Source organism: Urocitellus parryii, chromosome 3 (genome assembly GCF_045843805.1).
Source record: "Urocitellus parryii isolate mUroPar1 chromosome 3, mUroPar1.hap1, whole genome shotgun sequence".
Taxonomy (NCBI): Eukaryota; Metazoa; Chordata; class Mammalia; order Rodentia; family Sciuridae; genus Urocitellus; species Urocitellus parryii.
The window spans coordinates 196,302,563-196,321,366 of record NC_135533.1 but is presented as its reverse complement, the minus strand read 5'-3'; the positions used below and the strand labels follow the sequence as shown (position 1 = coordinate 196,321,366).

The 18,804-nt window shown below is 41.4% G+C and overlaps 1 protein-coding gene across 4 annotated transcripts; it reads right to left on the bottom strand.

Moving 5' to 3' along the window:
* Positions 1 to 186: 186 nt before the first annotated feature.
* On the bottom strand, positions 187 to 13,758 carry Znf619 (zinc finger protein 619). 4 transcript variants are annotated; one of them, XM_026401593.2, is made up of 5 exons: positions 13,535 to 13,620; positions 12,862 to 12,940; positions 8,855 to 8,981; positions 8,180 to 8,296; positions 187 to 4,088 (listed from the first exon to the last, which is right to left on the bottom strand). In XM_026401593.2, exons 2-5 carry the CDS (start codon positions 12,883 to 12,885, stop codon positions 2,713 to 2,715), a joined length of 1,644 nt encoding a protein of 547 aa, XP_026257378.2. In that variant the 5' UTR covers positions 12,886 to 12,940; positions 13,535 to 13,620; the 3' UTR covers positions 187 to 2,712. The 4 variants fall into 4 exon arrangements, with proteins under 4 accessions (XP_026257378.2, XP_077652395.1, XP_026257381.2 ...); XM_077796269.1 differs by lacking the exons at positions 8,855 to 8,981; positions 12,862 to 12,940; positions 13,535 to 13,620 and adding exons at positions 5,292 to 5,322; positions 8,530 to 8,620; XM_026401596.2 differs by lacking the exons at positions 8,180 to 8,296; positions 8,855 to 8,981 and having other exon boundaries at positions 13,535 to 13,758.
* Between the last annotated feature and the right edge of the window lie 5,046 nt (positions 13,759 to 18,804).

The window sequence follows — 18,804 nt, the reverse complement described above, 5'->3', positions numbered from 1 at the left end:
AACCTTCGATTATAGTAACAAGAGTTACTCATGGTCCTTGTCAAAAACCACCTGAGTATGTATTAGGTGCCAGATAACCTGGCAACAATCATCCCTGTACTATAAAGAATGACATATCATTCATCTATCTTCAGTAGTAGTGTAAGTGCTATGGAAGTTTACAATAACATTTGTTTACAATAACAATTCGAGGAGTGGGGGACAATTCTAAGTTTCTGTTGAATGAAGGAACAAATAACTGAAAAATAAAATTTGCTAGTCAGAAATCCATAAATCTCTTGGCCAAAGGACTGGAAAAGATCCATTTATAGACAACCTATAATTTTCTGAGTTTAGGATGATAGGAAGGTGATAAACACTCAGCAGAAACCATACTTGAAGTTTTGATCTTTTCCCAGGCTGGCAATATGCAGTCTGATACTCTCTCTCAATGCTGGACCCTGGCAGCAAGCCGCAGCTCCACTCCATCACAAGGGCCAACAACCAATACTCCACAGGGTACTATATTCAAGAACTCATATGATATATTCAAAAGTGGGCTTTGTATTAGATGATTTTGACCAACTGTTGGCTAATGTAAGTGTTCTGGAGCACATTCAAGTTCAACTAGGCTGTACTATTAAGGGTCAGCAGATTAGGTATGTTCAATGCATTTTTGAATCACAATATTTTCAACTTAAAGGGCTTATTGGAGGCAATCTTATTGTAAGTCAAAGAACATCTATTTTCCCTTCAGTCCTCACTTTCTTCGAATGTTATAATCTGCTGTCCTCCAGACCATACTTAGAAGTCTCTCCTACTTGAAGACTGGACAGTTGAGAAGCCTCTTGCCCTGAACTTCCTTGCCTGCTATAACTCTCCTAGAAGCCCTACGGCCCTTGCTGTTTAATAATGCTTTGGTGATTAGGTCAAAAATTTTGTATAAGCATCTTATGTCCAAAATATGTCAAAGAAACCAGTTGTATTCTTACTTTTTGTTATATTCCTACATTTAAAAAAAATTTAGTTATAGATGGACACAATACCTTTATTTTTTTTTATTGTTTATGTGGTGCTGAGGATTGGACTCAGTGCCTCACACATGCTCTACCACTGAGCTACAGCCCCAACCCATATTCCTACATTTTGACTGCTTTTCTTGGCAGTGATTCCAAGCTCTTTCATATTCCAGAAGCTCCGCCCACAGCTTGGAAAATGAATTTGGTTTTTGCTTTTCTCCTCCTAAATTCTAAGTATTGCACAAATCTTGTGAAGAAATGAAAATAAATAAAAGTCCCCAACATCTTACCAACCATTTAAACTTCTCCCTGATTTGATCACCAGCACTGAAAAAAAAATAAAGTTAAAAGTTAATAAATAGATAAATAAATAATGAATAAACAAAATTCTCCCTGAGCCAAGGGAACTTTTTGGGATGATAGATATTTTCTATATCTTAGTTACAAAACCATATTCATGTGTCAAAACTCACCAAATTATACACAGTAATAGGGTGGCTTTTACTGTATAAAAATGCATCTCAATAAACTTGACCAAAGCCAAAACCCAACCAACATCTCTCTTTACCCTACCTTAGAGATATAATTTTTGTGGTATCAATACAATAGTATACACATCACCTTCTTAATACTGTATTCCCGCTTAATTTTTTAAAAGTACCTTTCCATGGGCTACAATTGTCCTGAAGCAGTGATTCTAAGAAGGGTCAGAGCCTCTGGTCACTAGATGGAAAATATAGCCAAACCAGTGAGATCATAACATTTGCAAAGATCAGCATACTTAAAACACTCCTCAGTGTTTCCACAGTAGTTCATTAGAAAATTCATTTAAAAGTACCACCAATCACAAACTGATTTAATAGGGGAATCTGAAGTAGGTGACTGTATAGTAACTGATCAGGAACGGGGCTCCCTCTAGAGGCCAGAACTGTAACAGCCCTGGCTGGGTTTCTTTCCTTGCCTTACTCCATCCACTCCAGGAGATCACTTCGCTCAGGTACCTCCCCTATATTACATAAACCCAAGTTACTTTCTGTGCCTACATATTTGAGTGGGCACTGAAATTAAACAAAGATATGGACAGGAATAGGAAAGGAACTCAAACAGAAAAATCAAATTCCCTCCTAATCAAGTTTAAAGACTTAATTTTACATTATTACTCTCATCCCTTCAAGTTCTTTCCCTGATTATTTTTTGGTCTATTGCATAGTTACACAGGATCCTTCTAATCGTCACTACCAAGGTAATTAAAAACTTCCAAGGCTCAGATTCTCTCCCCAGTGATCTTTGCCACTGGCCCACCAAATGTCCCTCCCTAAATCCTGACGGCAATCACTGGATACTTTCTCTGACTACTTTCTCCGGTGGGCTTTACAGTTCCCCCTATATTTCTAAGTACATTAGCCCAACTCACACATTCCTTGAAGCCCAAAATGTTCTGAAAACTCTTTCAACTCCAGTAATCCCAGGGCCAGAGAGATGAAAGAGGCCAAAACTGGACACTATAAATTTCAAGGACAAATACTGCCATTTCCTACCCAGGGGCTAAAAGAGAGTAATCAAACACAGTCCTTAAGTGTGACTACTTAAAATAGAGTTGGGAAAACAATAATGTCTTCCATAAGATCACAAGAGTATAGATAAAGGCATGGCCAGCGATCCAGTAGAAACCCTGATAACTCAAAGTGCAACCGGAATGGAGAACATGAGAAATTCACGGGGAGTGAGACAAGGGATTCAGGCTATGAGAGGATGACTTTTTAGGAGAAGCAAGATCCTGAAAGGAGTGTGCTACTTGGGCAGGTGAAGAGCTGGCCATTTCAGATGAGGGGAGTGGCGAAAGAGGTGCAGAGGATGGCCCTGGCTGGGATGAGGCAGAGCAGGCCCGCTGGGGAGAAGAAGGGGAGAGGCCTGAAGGACCCTGGGGCTCTACCGTGGAAGGCCCTGGATCTTCAGGTTTCTTCCTGGTATGCAACTTTCGATGCTGAAGAAAACTTGCACTCCATTTGAAGGCCTTCCCACATTCCTTACACTCATAAGGCTTCTCCCCAGTGTGGACTCGCTGATGCTGAACCAGAGTGACCTTCTGATTGAAGGCCTTTGAACACTCCTGGCACTTGTAAGGTCTCTCCCCAGTGTGGATTCTCTGATGCACTATGAAGCGAGAGCTGCAAGTAAAAGTTTTCCAACATTCATTGCATTTGTACAGTTTCTCCCCCGTGTGGAACCTCTGGTGCTGCAGGTACACTGACCTGCGGCGGAAGGCCTTGCCACACTCTGTACATTCATAAGGCTTCTCCCCAGTGTGGATTCTCTGGTGCTGGATCAGAACTGAATTAGAACTGAAACCTTTCCCACACTCTTTACATTCATAGGGCTTCTCCCCCGTGTGGACTCGCTCATGGATGATGCAGTCATAGCTACCTCTGAAGGCTTTCCCACATTCCTTACACTTAAAAGGCTTATCCCCAGTGTGGATTCTCTGATGCCGGATCAATTTTGAGTTGTAGCTGAATGTCTTCCCACAGTCCCCACATTCATAGGGCTTCTCTCCACCGTGGAGTTTCTGATGCTGAAGAAGGTGGGAATTTTGACTGAAGGCATGTCCACATTGCTCACATGCATATGGTTTCTCCCCAGTGTGGATTTTCATATGCCGTGACAGTTTTGAGTTGTATCTGAAGGCTTTCCCACATTCTTTGCATTTGAAGGACTTCTCATCAGTGTGAGTTTTCTGATGCTGGTGAGGATCTGAGTCTGGGTTAAAGTATTTGCTGCACTCGTCACACTTTTGAAACACCTGTTTCCTAGGAGGGCCCTGCTTTGAAATAACACTCTTGCTTCCTTGCAGTTTCCTGGCTGTCTCCTTCCTTTTGACAGTGGAAGACTTATGATCCTGAACTGTCAAATCTAAGGGATCTCCTTTCTCTGAGTTTGTTTTCTTCCCTATGTCACATGGCTGTGGCTTCTCTAACCTGCTTTGGGGAACCTCCATCGGTAACCCCTCCTCTGTGGGTCCGTGGGACTCTGACTCTGTAGTCATGTTCAGCCTTGGAGTTGGCTCCTCCTCCTCAGACTTGGTCTTACCACCTACCATAACAAAAAGAAAACATAAGAATCCCTTATTATTTATGCTAGAAAAGGAAAGAGATTAAGCCGCATTAGCTTGCCCTGGGGACGTGTATTCTTGGAGAGAGAGACAGACAGACATCCAATGGTGCCCCAAATAGAAAGGAAAAGCCCTGGAGGTGGGGAAGATAGTAATGCCTTAAGGACAACAATAGGGGCTGGGGATGTGGCTCAGCGGTAGCACGTTCGCCTGGAATGCGTGCGGCCCGGGTTCGATCCTCAGCACCACATACCAACAAAGATGTTGTGTCCGCCGAAAACTAAAAATAAATATTAAAAAAATTCTCTCTCTCTCTCTCTCTCTCTCTCTCCTCCCTCACTCTCTCTAAAAAAAAAAAAAAAAAAAAAAAAAGGACAACAATAATGGGATGGATGGAAAAGCTATGAATGGAGACAAATGGATAAAGAAATACTAGAATGGGATGTAGAAGACACAGGAAGGGAAAGCAATAAAGAGAAGCAAGGTGCAGAAAGAGACCTCTAAACTGGAAAAAAGAGGTGGGTACGCAGTTCCAGTACCACACAGTATCCAGAGAAGTAGAGATGCTGTCTACAGTAGCAGATCTCAAGGTCAGTCAAGGCATGAAATCTGTGCAAGTACTTTGTCTTTGAGTGTATGTGTGGTTCTGGGGATCAAACCCAGGACCTAGCATATGCTAAGAATACACTCTATCACTGAGCTACATCTCCAACCCTCTACCTTTTTTTACTCTTCTTCTTCTTTTGGTGGTGGTGGTGGGGGCGGTACTAGGGATTGAACTCTGGGGCACTTAACCACTTAGCTCCATCCTCAGCCCTTTTTATTTTTTATTTTGAGACAGGGTCTTACTCAGTTGCTTAGGGCCTCACTAAGTTGCTGAGACTAGCCTCAAACTTGTGATCCTCCTGCCTCAGCCTCTTGAGTTGTTGGGGTTACAGGCATGTATCACTGTGTCCAATCCTCTATCATTTTTAATGAGATATTCTTTATCACAAGCCTGAATGGAGAGGAAAAGAAACAATGTGTAACACTACTGGTTATGAAGAATTCATTAGACAATCACTATTTAAAACCCATGTGTCCTCTGGGAGACAGACTTCTGAGAGGAAATAACAGGCTTGGCTAAGAACTTAGTACATGGGGCTGGGGTTGTGGCTCAGCAATAGAGCACTCATCCAACTCACCTCAGCAAGGCCCTGGGTTCCATCCTCAGCACTACATAAGAATAAATAAATAAAATAAAGATATTGTGTCCAATTTCAACTAAAAAATAAATATTAAAAAAAAATGAACTCAGCACAGACAGTAGATAGCAACCTGGCTGGGGTGGAGGCTCACCTTTCACTGCAGGCACTACAACATAGAAGCCATTTTTGCCTTTACAAGCACCAAAATCTAACACAGCTTAGTGTTTTTAGACCCCTGGTCACCAATTCATAGCTCGGATCCTAATCCAGTACAGATATGCTCATATACACACACTTGAAAGAGGGTCAAAAGTTTCACCAAACAACCTCCTTAATAAGAGTGATGCAAATGGATTCCACCCCCAGCACCATCATCAAAAAAAGAAAAAAGAAAAAAAAAAGATTGATGCTTTCACAACAGATTTTATACTATTTTGGTCTATTTTATTTACATATTTTTTGGGGAGGGGGTACTGGGGATTGAACTCAGGGGTGCTTAACCAGAGTCACATCCAAGCCCCCTTTTGTTTTTTCTTCTGAGATAGGGTCTCACTAAGTTGCTCAGGTGCTTAAGATCTTGCCAGAATTCTGAGGCTGTCCTCAAACTTGCACTCATCTAGCCCCAGTATCCTGTATTAGCCTATTCTTTTTTTTTTTTTTTTGGTACCAGGGATTGAACTCAGGAGCACTTTACCACTGAGCCATATCTCCAGCCCCCCCGCCCCCTTTTTTTTTTTTGACACAGGGTTTGTTAACTTGTTTAGGGCCTTGTTAATTGCTGAGGCTGGCCCTGAACTTGTGGTCCTCCTGCCTCAACCTCCCAAGTTGCTGGGATTACAGGTGGGCACTACCATGCCTGCCCTATTCTAATTTTTAAATGCTGCTTACACTCTTTGATGACCACACAATGGTTCCTATGTTCCCAGGACCTGTAGCACCTGGGAACTTGTGAGAAATGCAAATTCTCAGGCCCTGCCCTAGTCTACTGAATCAGAATCTCTGGAGGTAATGTTAGCAATCCATGTTTTAACAAGCCCTCCAAGTAAACCTAACGCACACCAGAATTCGAAACCTACTGATATAGTTACTAAAAAAAGCACACTGAAACTTTTAAGAGTTTAATATTGTATTGTCCAGTAGGGTGGCCATAGTCCCTTAAATGGCTATTTAAATTTAATTTAAGTGGAATAAAATTGAAAACTGTTCCTCAGTTATACTAGCCACACTTCAAGTGTTCATGGAGCTAACAGCTCTCATATTGGACAGTATAGGTATATAATATTTCCATTGTTCTACTGGACAATGCTGGTGAAAGCTTTTGGTGGCTATGGAAAAGGGGAACACTGATGACCATGGGAAGGCTGCCAGGAAAGGTTCTCTCTCAAGATGACCCCAAGGCGACTCATGTGTTAAGACAGAAGTAGGGGAATGGAAAGCAGCACTCGGGGTACAAAGGCTCAGAAAGGCACAAAGGATTGAGAGTATATGAACAAGGCAATTGAATTAGACAGATATCCACTAAATCTCTGGATGAGTCTTTATATCTATTCAATTCAACATATTTCAAAAAAGGAAACCATTCATTCCATATATAAATATATTTTTTTCATACACAAGAGTTCTTTCAAAGGCTATTTATTATTAAATGAGAAAATCAGAAGACTCCATCTTCATGTACAGTTTCACATAAATATACACACAAAGAGTTCTTATAAAAACTCAGTTCTGGGGCTCGGAATGTAGCTCAGTGGTATAACACATGCCTAGCATATACAAGGCCCTGAGTTTAATCCCCAATACAGGAAAAAATAAATAAAACAAACAAATAAATGAAAACGAAGTTCTTAACTATATCATATTTATGTTCCTAAACTGATGAACAGAAGAAGCCTATTTCACTAACAGAGTTTGAAATGTGGAGAATAAGAGACTGAACGAATTATGTTATGTACATATTTAAATATAGCAAAATGAATCCCACTATTATGTATAATTATGATGCACTAATTAAAAAAAATAAAAATAAACCAGGCATGGTGGCACACATCTATAATTCCAGTGACTAAGAAGACTGAGGCAGGAGGATTCCAAGTTCAGGGCCAACCTCAGCAACTTAGTAAGACACTGTCTCAAAAGTAAAAGTAACTAGGTATAGTGGCACATATGTGTGATTCCAATGACTCAGGAGGCTGAGATAGGAGGATCACAAGTTCAGCACCTTGGCAAGGCCCTCAGAAACTTGGTGAGACTCTGACTCAAAATAAAAAATGAATAGGGATGGGGATGTAGCCCAGCGGTAAAATATCTAAGGATACAATTCCCAGTACTGGAAAACAAAATTAAAATTAAATAAATACTAGTTTTAAAATGTTTGCTGGGCTGGGGGTTATAGCTCAGTTGGTAGAGTGCTTGCCTCACAAGCACAAGGCCCTGGGTTCAATCCCTAGCACCACAAAAAAAATTTTTAAAAAATAAAATGTTGCAATCCTTTCACTTTCTGAAGAAAAATAAGAGACAATGGAACATCTGGACTGCTGTCTTCTAGTTTGGAGCTGAAGCATGACTATTTTCATCCCGCAACAGCCATGGTTCCTAAGAAATATCTTTTTCATCTCATGTTAAAATATTAAAAGAGAAGTAGCTGGGTGCAGTGGCACATATCTATATTCCCCAATACTCAGTAGGATAGGGCAGGAAAATCCCAAGTTTGAGGCCAGCCTGGGCAACTTAGGGAGACGCTGTCTCAAAGTTGAAAAATAAAAAGGGTTAGGGATACAATTCACCGGGTTCAATCCCAACTACTGCAAAAACAAAGAGAGAAAGAGAAACAGACAGACACACAAAAGTCAAAGCTGGAAAAGAAGATGGTCTGTTCTCCTGCTCACCTGTGCACCTGCCTCCAAGGGCCTCTTCCCCAACAGGTCTCCATGAATCTGAGACCCATGGGGCTTCCCCTCGCTCCAGCTGGAATATCAGATCTGGTTTAGGGAATGGTAATGCTTCTAAAGGAGAAAGAAAAGGAACAGGAAGCTGAGAGAGTCACCACCAACCTCCCTCAGTCTACCCTCTGCTTTGCCAGGTGAACAAAGAGGCAGATGCCCAGGAGACCAAGTGAGGTTCATGAGGAGAGAATCTGGGGATCTAAGGAAAGGCTCAAAGCTTATTCTAGCCTCTGAGAGCACAGGAAGTACCCACAGTCACTGGAAGTGTATACCTGGGGTCCTAGGAGACTCACACACAGTAGATGGGCCAGGGTCTCCTCCAGGGAACGGGAAGACTGGAGGAATGAAGGTGGGGCACCAGGAACCTTCTCAGTTCTCTCTGCTCCCAGAGCAAACCCCTCACAGTACAGTCCCCACCAGGAACCAGCCAACAGGGAAGTCCTGTTAAAAACCAAAGTGAATCCAGATCTTTCTCCATTCAGCTACTCCTGAAACTGGGAATTAGGGAGCTCAGCTCATGGGTCATTAATCCTGGTGATATTAAAGATCCCAGATCTGCTAAGGGAGAATCTAGGAGCCCCAAAGACAGAAGCTAAGTTTCAGAGGAAGAGGACTTACCCAAAGAAGTTATGTTTGCATAATTTTCCAACATCACCTCCTGGTACAGAGCCTTCTGCGCAGGCTCCAGACTGTCCCACTGATTCTGGGTGAAGTACACAGCCACATCCTCAAAGGTCACTGCCTCCTAAAACAACAGGTTCCTGCTCAAGTCCTGTATAAGCGCAGAAGGAGGCAGGGAAGGGGTGAATCTACTGCAACCCATAGTTCTGAGCCCCTTGAAAGGTTTACAATGATGAGAAACACACAGCACTCTAAGCAGGGGCAGCCCTCAGGCAGAATTCCCACTTTTCATATATACTTCTCTGTGGGCCCAATATTGTCAGCCTAAGCACACAGCCCAGCACCTGCTCTTCTCTCCCTGGTGATCACGTCAACCCATCTCTGCTTCTATAAGCCAAATATATTTTTCTGGCATTTTTCCTAAATTGACCACAGCAGGCATCTGTCTTTCACCCTGTGTTCATTCATCTTGAAGCACCCATCAGGGATCTTGACTCAGCTCCTCTTGTCTTCTTCCTCCACAGCTTCTACTAAGGACAGAGAAGTGAGTTCATGGGGATAGAGTTCCTTTCATTCAACTCTTTCTCCCTCTTTCTACCATCTTGCCTTACCAGAAAGCTGGTTCTCCCTTGAAGACAACATTCAGTGTCTCCTCCTCTCCTAACATACTTGACCCCAGGGACAGGATGGCCATGTCCCAAACCTTGTTCACAGATCAGCCCCTGATCACCTAAGCTCTGTCCAACCTACCGTCCTCTTCACCAGATCTATCTCCCTTTGCCTCTGCAAAGCCACCTACAACTTCTTAAGGAAGAAGGAAACCATCACAGGGTTAGGGTTCAGTGTCAGTTATTTTTTTACCTCAATCTGTTCAACATACAATAATTTATGAAGCAAGAATTATTATTCCCAAGGGAATCAGCAATATTAAACACTTTGAGATAGACGAAAGGGAGTCCTCTTCATCTGAGTGCTTATTACAAGGCTATATAAGAAAATAAAAATTTTAAAATGAACTGACCACTTACATGTAAATTATCCACTACACCATTCCAGTTCATCATCATGAATGACCTTCTCTTCACTGTGCATAGTGGTGCACGCCTGCAATCCCAAAGACTCAAGGGCTGAGGCAGGAGGATCACAAGTTTGAGACCAGCTCGGCAACTTAGTAAGGCCCTAAGCAACTTAGTGAGACCCTGTCTCAAAATAAAGAATAATAAGGGCTGGGGATGTGGGTCAGTGGTAAAATACCCCTGAGTTAAATCCCTAGTACCAAAAAAAAAAAAAAAAAATGAGAAGCTACCTTTTATTTGTGTAGTAGTCTCTTCCAAGTAAAAGAAATACAACTGGAGAAGTACTAGATTTGTAGTCCTTGTTGTGAAAATTAGTCCTGACAAAAAACATCAATGATGCTGAATCTTAGGGGAAAGTTCAACAAAGAGTAGGATATTGGCATGATCTTAAATACCTCCCCATAAACTCCTTGTTGCAAGGGAAAAATCATAACTATATGTGAAGAAATCTATAGTCTCTTGAACATAAAAATGTAAATATAACTAGTATGAATAAGAAACTGAACTTTTAGTTTTAATTGACTTTAATTTTAAATAGGCAGAGGAAGCTAGGGGCAACCTTATTGTTCAGGGCAGAATAGACACTTCACCAACCCCAAATGTTAATAATATGTCTAATCTTCTTCAGTCAAAAGCTGGAAGCAGCCAAGTACATTGACACTCACCTATAATCCCAGAGGCTAGGGAACTGAGGCAGGAGAATTGCAAATTCAAGACCAGCCTCAGCAACTTTGTGAGACCCTGTCTCAAAATAAGAAATAAAAAGATCTAGAGATGTAGCTCAGTGATAAAGTCCCCTGGGTTAAATCTCCAGTACAAAAAAAAAAAAAGAGAGAGAGAGAGAGAGAAAAGAGCTGGAAACATAGACCTTACCTTCTTTCCCCCACATTATGCTCTACCCCTCCACACCTCTGTAATTATCCATGCACTCTTTGTTTCTTGTTTTCTGCAACACTAAGCTTCTCAACATCTTGCTGCCTGAAGTACATCTGTGATCACACTGCTTCTGTTCTCTGCCAGCACTTACTACCTCCTTTATGTAGTGGAACTGTGATTCCCGTGTGTGAGAAACAGGTTACAGAAGCAGCACAGTGTAGTAGCAAACAGCAGACTTGAGAGCCTTGTCTCAACACGGGGACAATTTTGCCCTCCTCCCCCAGGAGAAAGGTGACAATGCCTGGATATATTTTTAGTCATCACAGCTGCAGCATGATGGTGGTGGTGGTGCTACTGGCACCTAGTGGACAGTGGCCAAGGATGCTGCTGAATTATGCATAGGGAATCTCCCCAAACAAATAATTATCTGTAGATAAAATGTAAATAGAGCCAAGGTTGAAAAATCCCTGCTAGACACCTGAGGCTCAAATCCCATCCCTGATACTGGATAGAATACTAAACCTCTCTGTGCTTCAGCTCCATCATTTTAAAACTAGAATACCAATAGTATCTATTTTATAGGGATTTTGTAGGATAGAATGAGTTAACATAGATAAGCACTAAAAATTCACCTGGCACACAATGTCATATAAATCTCAATACTTACTACAACCATATATAAAACTGAGGAAAGCTTCTAGAAGATTCCAGAATCTTCTAGAAAAATATTCCTCACAGAGACTTTAGCAGAGACTAACAGGTATATTGATATGCATGTACTCCCTTTCTTCTTTAGTAATAGAACCCTGATTTTACCTGAGATTGCATCCAACCCAGGCAACTAAGTGAGATCAATGAAACCCAAATGTAAATACTATCAGAGACTTCTTGGAAGGTCCTAGAAGGATGCAAACTCAGCTGAAAGGTTCACCTCTTTTGTTATCTCTACATCTAGCTAGAATACCCACATAATTGCCTGAGACCAAGCAGCAACTCTGGACCATAAGGTGGCCTACAGCATGAGAACCAGTGCTAGGATAGTAGTGCAGAATGAAAGAGCCTGTGTGCATAACTGTGTAGTTACCCTGGACTGACTCTCCCAAACTTGTTTTCCATAGAAGAGAAGGTTTTATTTTGTTTAAGCCATTATTGCTCTGAGTTTTCTTAGTGGAAACTAATCCTGAGAAAATAGGCAAGCAAGGTGCCAAGAAAGAACAGACTGCCCCTACAAATGTTTTCCTGACTTGCAAGAACTAATTTTGGTTGAAGGGCTCAAACAGATTTGGATGGACCAATGTTCACAAATGAAGCCACCATTGCTTGCTTTTAAGTCTCTGGGTATGGAGTTTTCTTATTACATGATCTATCCATTACATGATATACATAGCTTTCTAAGCATATGACACAGGACAATGGAAAAAAAAATCAATCAACTCATCCTCTACCATCAAGATTGGGGGAGGGGACAACTGCTCCCTATGCTACCTGAATCTGTGCCAACAAGGGCTATAGGCTCTCACAGAGGTTAAGCTGACATCTTTGCACTGAGCTGCTTCAGTTACAAATTCAGCATTCCCCCAGAGCACAGTACCCACAAGAACCAAACCTTCCAAATTAGACATTTGGTATCATTATATCCTACGCAGGCAGCATGTATTTCTCCTTGAGGAAGTACATGTCCTTTGGGTATTGTGATGAAGACTAGCATTCCTCACATTTTAACCAGCCCCTAAGTTCTCCAGATGTTGTGAAACATGGTTTCTAATTCAGGAGAACTGGCCTGAAATCCAGCCTTTCCCAACAAGCTTCCTGGTGATGTCAAAACTCTCATCCATGGACCACACTTTGAGTTTTCACACAAGTAGATTTTACTTTCTAGGAGAATTTCTTGGCTGGGCTTTCTTCTTTCCCAGCCAACATATTCTCTAATCAACTCCCTAGCATACTCCTTTGCCACACTCTGAGGGAGGCAATGCTAAGCACAGGACTGATCAAATGGGCCTTCCCTGACCTTTCCTGCCTCTGAGTATGCTAAAAGAAAGCTCAGCTCACCTGGGACCACACTGTCTGGAGCATGGTGGATAACCCCTGGCTTCATGCACTGCCCTCTAGTCTTGGAAAACCTGCAGAGCTAGAGGAAAAAAAAAAAAAAATATATTGAGAATGAGCTGTCTTATTTCCCACACTTGCTCTGTCTCCTAACGGAACCAGATATCCTTAGGACACTGTTCTCCACCATCCTCTCCACCGATTCCTGAAGTGCTGCAAATGCCCCCCTTTATACATTCTCTAACAAATGTGTCTGGCGATGCTGGAAATTCCTAAAATGAATGTCTGTGCAGCAAGGGTTAAGAACTGCAGCAGGTAACAACGAATCCCACCATTATGCATAAAAAAAAATATGGAGAAACAAAAAAGAACTGCAGTGGTTTCGTGGCTTTTAAGAAAGCCCGTGGCTCCACCATGAATGCATTGCTGAGTATTTTGTAAGAAACACCTGTAGGAATCACGGCAAAGACTCGAAACGAGCCTTTGGAGAGAAGGGATCCCTGAATCAACAACGGTTTCCAGCGCAAAATTCAAGTGGCGATCTAACCTCAGGTGAAATGGGTAAGACGCTCACCGTCCCACTGGAGATGGTGACCACAGACCCAACCGCAATCAGAACGTTCCACCCGGGAGGCAGGGGACCCAGATGTTGGTCGCGGGCGCCCACCCAGCGTACCTCGAGCCAGAGGACAAGCTCTCGGGGCAGGAAGGTCAGTCGTGCCTCGACAACAGGGGCTGGCCAGGGTTTGGGCGGCCTCATGGGCCTCTCGCGGGGCGTCTGCGAGACCCAAACACGCAACCTTCAGGACCGTCACCAGGTTGCGCAACCAGAGCCGCTCACCGCAAGCTCCCGCAGAGCGCCGAATCCGCCAAGACGGAAGCACGACCCGCGGCGGCCGCTCTAGGAAGACGGAGGCCGCCCTCTCTCCATGGTTCGCCCAAGCGAGGCTCCAGGCCCTGTGCTCAAGACTGTTTCTCATCAGTCATGTGTCCGACTTTCCATCAATCATGCCTTAGCATCCCCATGATGATAAATTCCTCCATGAATAAAAATAAACGCCTCTGGCTCTAGAGCTTGCTAGCAGTAACTTACCTAATGAATTGACAGCCCCTGTCTCCCACTTCATGGCTGATTGACCTGTGCGACCTAATATCGTGGAGTTTGGGGTCTGACTGCGGTGAAACCCTAACTCCACTGTTTATGAACAGAATGGACTTGCTCAAGCTACTTCTCAACTTGGAATGGTAATAGTTTCAAATTCATAAATTCAGCAGATTAACTGAGTTCACTCATCCAACACACTTAAGACTCTGTTAATTAACAAACTAAATCAAAACAAGTGCTATTTTGTTTTTGACATCATTATTACTCCTGAGTATCAGTGTCACTGTCCTGTAAAACATTCCCGATACTTTTCCAGCCTAGATATAACTTTGATCATGGAGCTGGTGCCTATTGGGCAGGCACTATGAAGTTAGTTCTGAGCTAGAGATCTGTGTCTACTGGCCCACCGTTTATTTCTACTTACCTAACCCACAGGGGCCTAAACGTCAACACTAAGATCATCATCTTTTCTCAACTTTTGCAGGGAGTGTCATGCATCCTACCAGCCAAGTTAGTGGTCTGGGAATTATCATTGGCTCCTTCCTCTACTCTTCTCTCACCTAGATTACTGAGACAGCCTCCTTCCTCCCTTTTCATGGTCTCCAGCCTAGCCCCCTCCAACCTTTCCTTCCCATATTGCAACCAGGGTGATTTTAGATGCATGACACTTCTGCCTTTTAAAATCCTTCTGAAGTATATTCGTTTCAAGTATTCTTACTAAGCCTTTTGGACTCAAGAAAATCATCATTCAAGTCTTTTCTGATGTCAGTGCACTGCTGATGTTGCACCTTTACTTTCTCTCCGTGGTCTGAGAGCTCCTTTAGGGGAACTTCTGTGGTAGGCACTCCACCTGCTTCATGTGAAAAGTAAATGAGATATTGGTCTAAAATGGCTGAGGCAGAGTTCCTGACTCTGCATTTTCTTTTTTTTTTTCTTTTGTGGCTTTTCTTTTTTAATTTTTACTTTTTTTTAGTCATACATGACAGCAGAATATATTTTGACATATAATACATACATGGAATGTACATACATCAATCATATTGTCTACTCTGCTGCCCTTCCTATACCCCCTATTCCTCCCCTCCTTTCTCTCTACCCAATCTAATGTGACACTTTTTTTTCTTTTTCTCATTACAACATCATAAATGTATTCTGTATAACAATGAGGTTCTCCTTCCATCTTCTGTGCAACTCCCCTTCTCCCTCTTTTTCCCTCCCACCTCTCTTCCCTATTTAGTGGTAGTCTTCTTCTCATGCTCTTCCTCCCTATCCCATTTTGAGTCACCCCCCTTATATCAGAGAAGACATTCGGCATTTGTTTTTTAGGGATTGGCTAACTTCACTTAGCATAACCTGCTCTAATGCCATCCATTCCCCTGCAAATGCCATGATCTTGTTATTTTTTAATGCTGAGTAATATTCCATTGTGTATAAATGCCACATTTTAAAAATCTATTCATCTATTGAAGGGCATCTAGGTTGGTTCCCACATTCTAGCTATTGTGAATTGTGCTGCTACAAACATTGATGTAGCTGTGTCCCTGCAGTATGCTCTTTTTTGACTCTGCATTTTCTAATAATGCCTAAGCCAGAGTGAAAGTAAGGAAGGGTGATGTTAGATTTTCTTCAAAGCTTGACTAAATAATTATTAATAAAATGAAAGTAAATATGACAATATGAATAATTGGAAAAAATAATAGAATTCAAGGAAAACATTAAAAGAGGGAGATAGTCACACTGATAAACAGTCTAATCTACAAAAAGTTCTAGTGATAACTAACTCAATGTATCTAACATCACTTTTTTTTTTCCTTTTTTGTACCAGAAATTGAACTCAAGAGCACTCAACCACCACTGAGCCACATCCCTAGCCCTATTTTGTATTTTATTTAGACACAGGGTCTCACTGAGTTGCTTAGCCTCACTATTGCTAAGGCAGGCTTTCAACTCTCGATCCTCCTGCCTCAGTCTCCCGAGCTACTGGGATTACAGGCATGTGCCACCACGCCTGGCAACATCACATTTTAATATATGTAAAGCAAAAAACTATTTGAAATATAAGAAACTGATAAATCTATATTTGTACAGAGATTTCTAACACAATTCTTTAAAATTAAATAGGAAAAAATGTAATACAAAGAATTTAAATAATAAGGATAACTATTTGAATAACTATTAACAGAAATTACTATAAACATCATTATACATTTTGTTGTTGTGTTTGGTGGTACTGGGGATTGAACCCAGGGTTTTATATATGCTGGGTAAGCACTTTACCATTGAGCTACATCCCCAACCCATTACACACATTCTCTTTAAACTTAAGTATGCCATGTAGGCAACTAAGAAAATTTCAAATTTCAAGAAACAAATGTTGCTGGGCATGGTGGCACATGCCTATAATCCCAAGGGCTTGGAAGAGGTGAGGCAGGAAGATGGCACCAACTTCTTAGTTTCTAGTTTGTGGATTACAGATCATGAACTTCTTGGCCTCTGTATCACAAGTCAATACCTTTAAATTTTTCATACCTCATCACATTGGTTGTTTCTCTGAAGGTTTAATAGATGCCAACCAGATGATTACTATAATGCATTTTTTTAAAGAAACAAATTACAGAATATATGCAGCATAAACATTGCTTAAAATGAGGAATCATGTGACTAAGTTTTGTACACATATGAGAAATGCATAGAAAAATATCTGCAAGGATGTACATAATGGTTTCCTTTACAAAGTTCTGGAATTGGAGACCAAGGGGTCCTTTACTTTAAAATGTTTTATTAAGGTGTCAATATATTTATGACTGGATTTAAAAATTCAGGTATGCTAGGCATGGTGGCACATGCCTTTAATTCCCAGTAGCTTGGAAGGCTGAGGAGGATTTCGAATTCAAAGCCAGCCTCAGCAATTTAGTGAGGCCCTAAGCAACTTATTTGAGACCCTGTCTCGGAATAAAATATGTAGAGGGTCTGGGGTTGTAGCTTAGATGGTAGAGCGTTTGCCTTGTGTGTGTGACGTGTCAGGTTCAATCCTCAGCACTACATAAATACAAATAAAGGTATTATGTCTGTCTACTACTAAAAAAATATTTTAAAAAAATATATAAAGGGGCTGGGGATGTGGCTTAGTGGTTAAGCTCCCGTGGATTCAATCTCCAGTACCAAAATTAATTAAATTCAGCTTCTTGGTAGATTTAAGTGTAGCCTTTAGATACTAAACAGTATTTCACCCAACAAATAAGAGGAAAAATACCATGAATTAGAGGACATGCCGACTATCTGAATATCTGAGGCAACTGAAGCAGAGGCTCCTTGAAAATCCAACTATCCAAATTTTGTCCATAAAGCTACTTTAGAGCTACACAATTCAACCTGTTATTGAGTATCCTTTATGTGAAGACCGATATTAAGGATGCACTATACTTATTTTCACAAGCATTTCATATAATACTTACCACAATATAAGGGAAGTATTGGGTCCCCTGATTTTTAGATGAGTTTCATAGATAGTACAGTCCCCACTCAGTAATACCAAGATTTAAATCTGAATAGTACTTTTTTTTTTTTTGGCAATACTGGGAACTGAACCCAGGGGTGTTCTACCGACTTTTATCACTAGTCCTTGTATTTTAAAGTTTGAGATAGGGGTTCACTAAATTATCCAGGCAGGCCTGGATCTTGGGTTATTTCCTGAATAGCTAGGATTACAGGGTTGTGCCATCCCACTCAGCTTCAGTATTTTCTTCAAGCCACCTTCCCTTCATCATGTTTTCCTCAACCTATCTCCCATTTCCAATTCAATCTAGATTACACTGTTATGCTAATCTTCCTAAAGATATATCATTTGCCACCAAATCTATTATTTGGTCCAACTCTTATTTAGTCCTTTTCAGGTGTCCTATGTCCTTTGGATTTGTATTTCCAATTGTTCCCTAAAACATTCTCATCCTGACAACCTCATAGGCTGGACCCAAAATGCTGCATAGAAGTTCTCTCCCACTTCCTCCACATGCAATTACTAACTTCTGCCCTGCAAATGTATATTCTCATCCCCTTAGACTTTTTGAGATTATCTAAACCTTTCTAAAATCCTCATGCAAAAGACATCTTTCCCCTAAAGCTAATGCCAGATTCACCATTCCATACTTTGGGCACTGAGCTTCTTTCATTAGCTCCTTTTCCTGATGCACCCAAAGACTTAGCAAAACGAATTTCAATTTCCCTGTTTCTCTTACTCTCCCGCTCTGGCAAACTCAACCATCCCAGGTTTCTTTCTATGTCAACCTGCTAGATTCTGATCTCTAAATTTTCAATTGTTAATTCATGAACCCCACCTAACCTAACCAGCACTACCTTATCTCTAATAAGCCTCTCAATAGGCTATACAACTATTATCTACTAACCACTCCAAAGCATAGGAAACAGGCTTTGGGGATTAGGGGTTTGCCCAAGTTACACAGCTTTAAGAATCAGGGGGATTACCTGAGCCCAGGAGGCCAAGACTAGCCAAGGCAAAATAGACCCTATCTCCAAAAAAGGGGGACCGAGCTAGAATCATTATCAAAATTTGGGGGAGAGGGTATGAAAAGACATCAATTACTATTTTTTAAAGAAAATTTTAGTCTCTTGTACATCAGGAGGCTGAAACTCTACCCGTGTGGGAAATTTTTTTTGCATAAGGAAATAAAGTCACTTTCTAATTATGATTTGTAATGAGATCAGTTAGTTATGGTTGTGTATAACCAAGCCTGGGCAGTTTAAGGAACTGAGCCTGATGTTTATCAATCTGCCTCCTAACCCTGCCTCAGCAACAAGTTTAAAATCCAAGGACTTTTAACAGA

Coding starts and splice junctions, on each gene's coding strand:
- Znf619 (XM_026401593.2), bottom strand. CDS start 12,885: ATGCTCCAGACAGTGTGGTCCCAG. Junction 8,297..8,854: donor TGCAAACATAACTTCTTTGG/GTAAGTCCTCTT, acceptor TTTCTCCTTTAG/AAGCATTACCATTCCCTAAA. Junction 4,089..8,179: donor CCTTGGAGGCAGGTGCACAG/GTGAGCAGGAGA, acceptor TTGTTATGGTAG/GTGGTAAGACCAAGTCTGAG.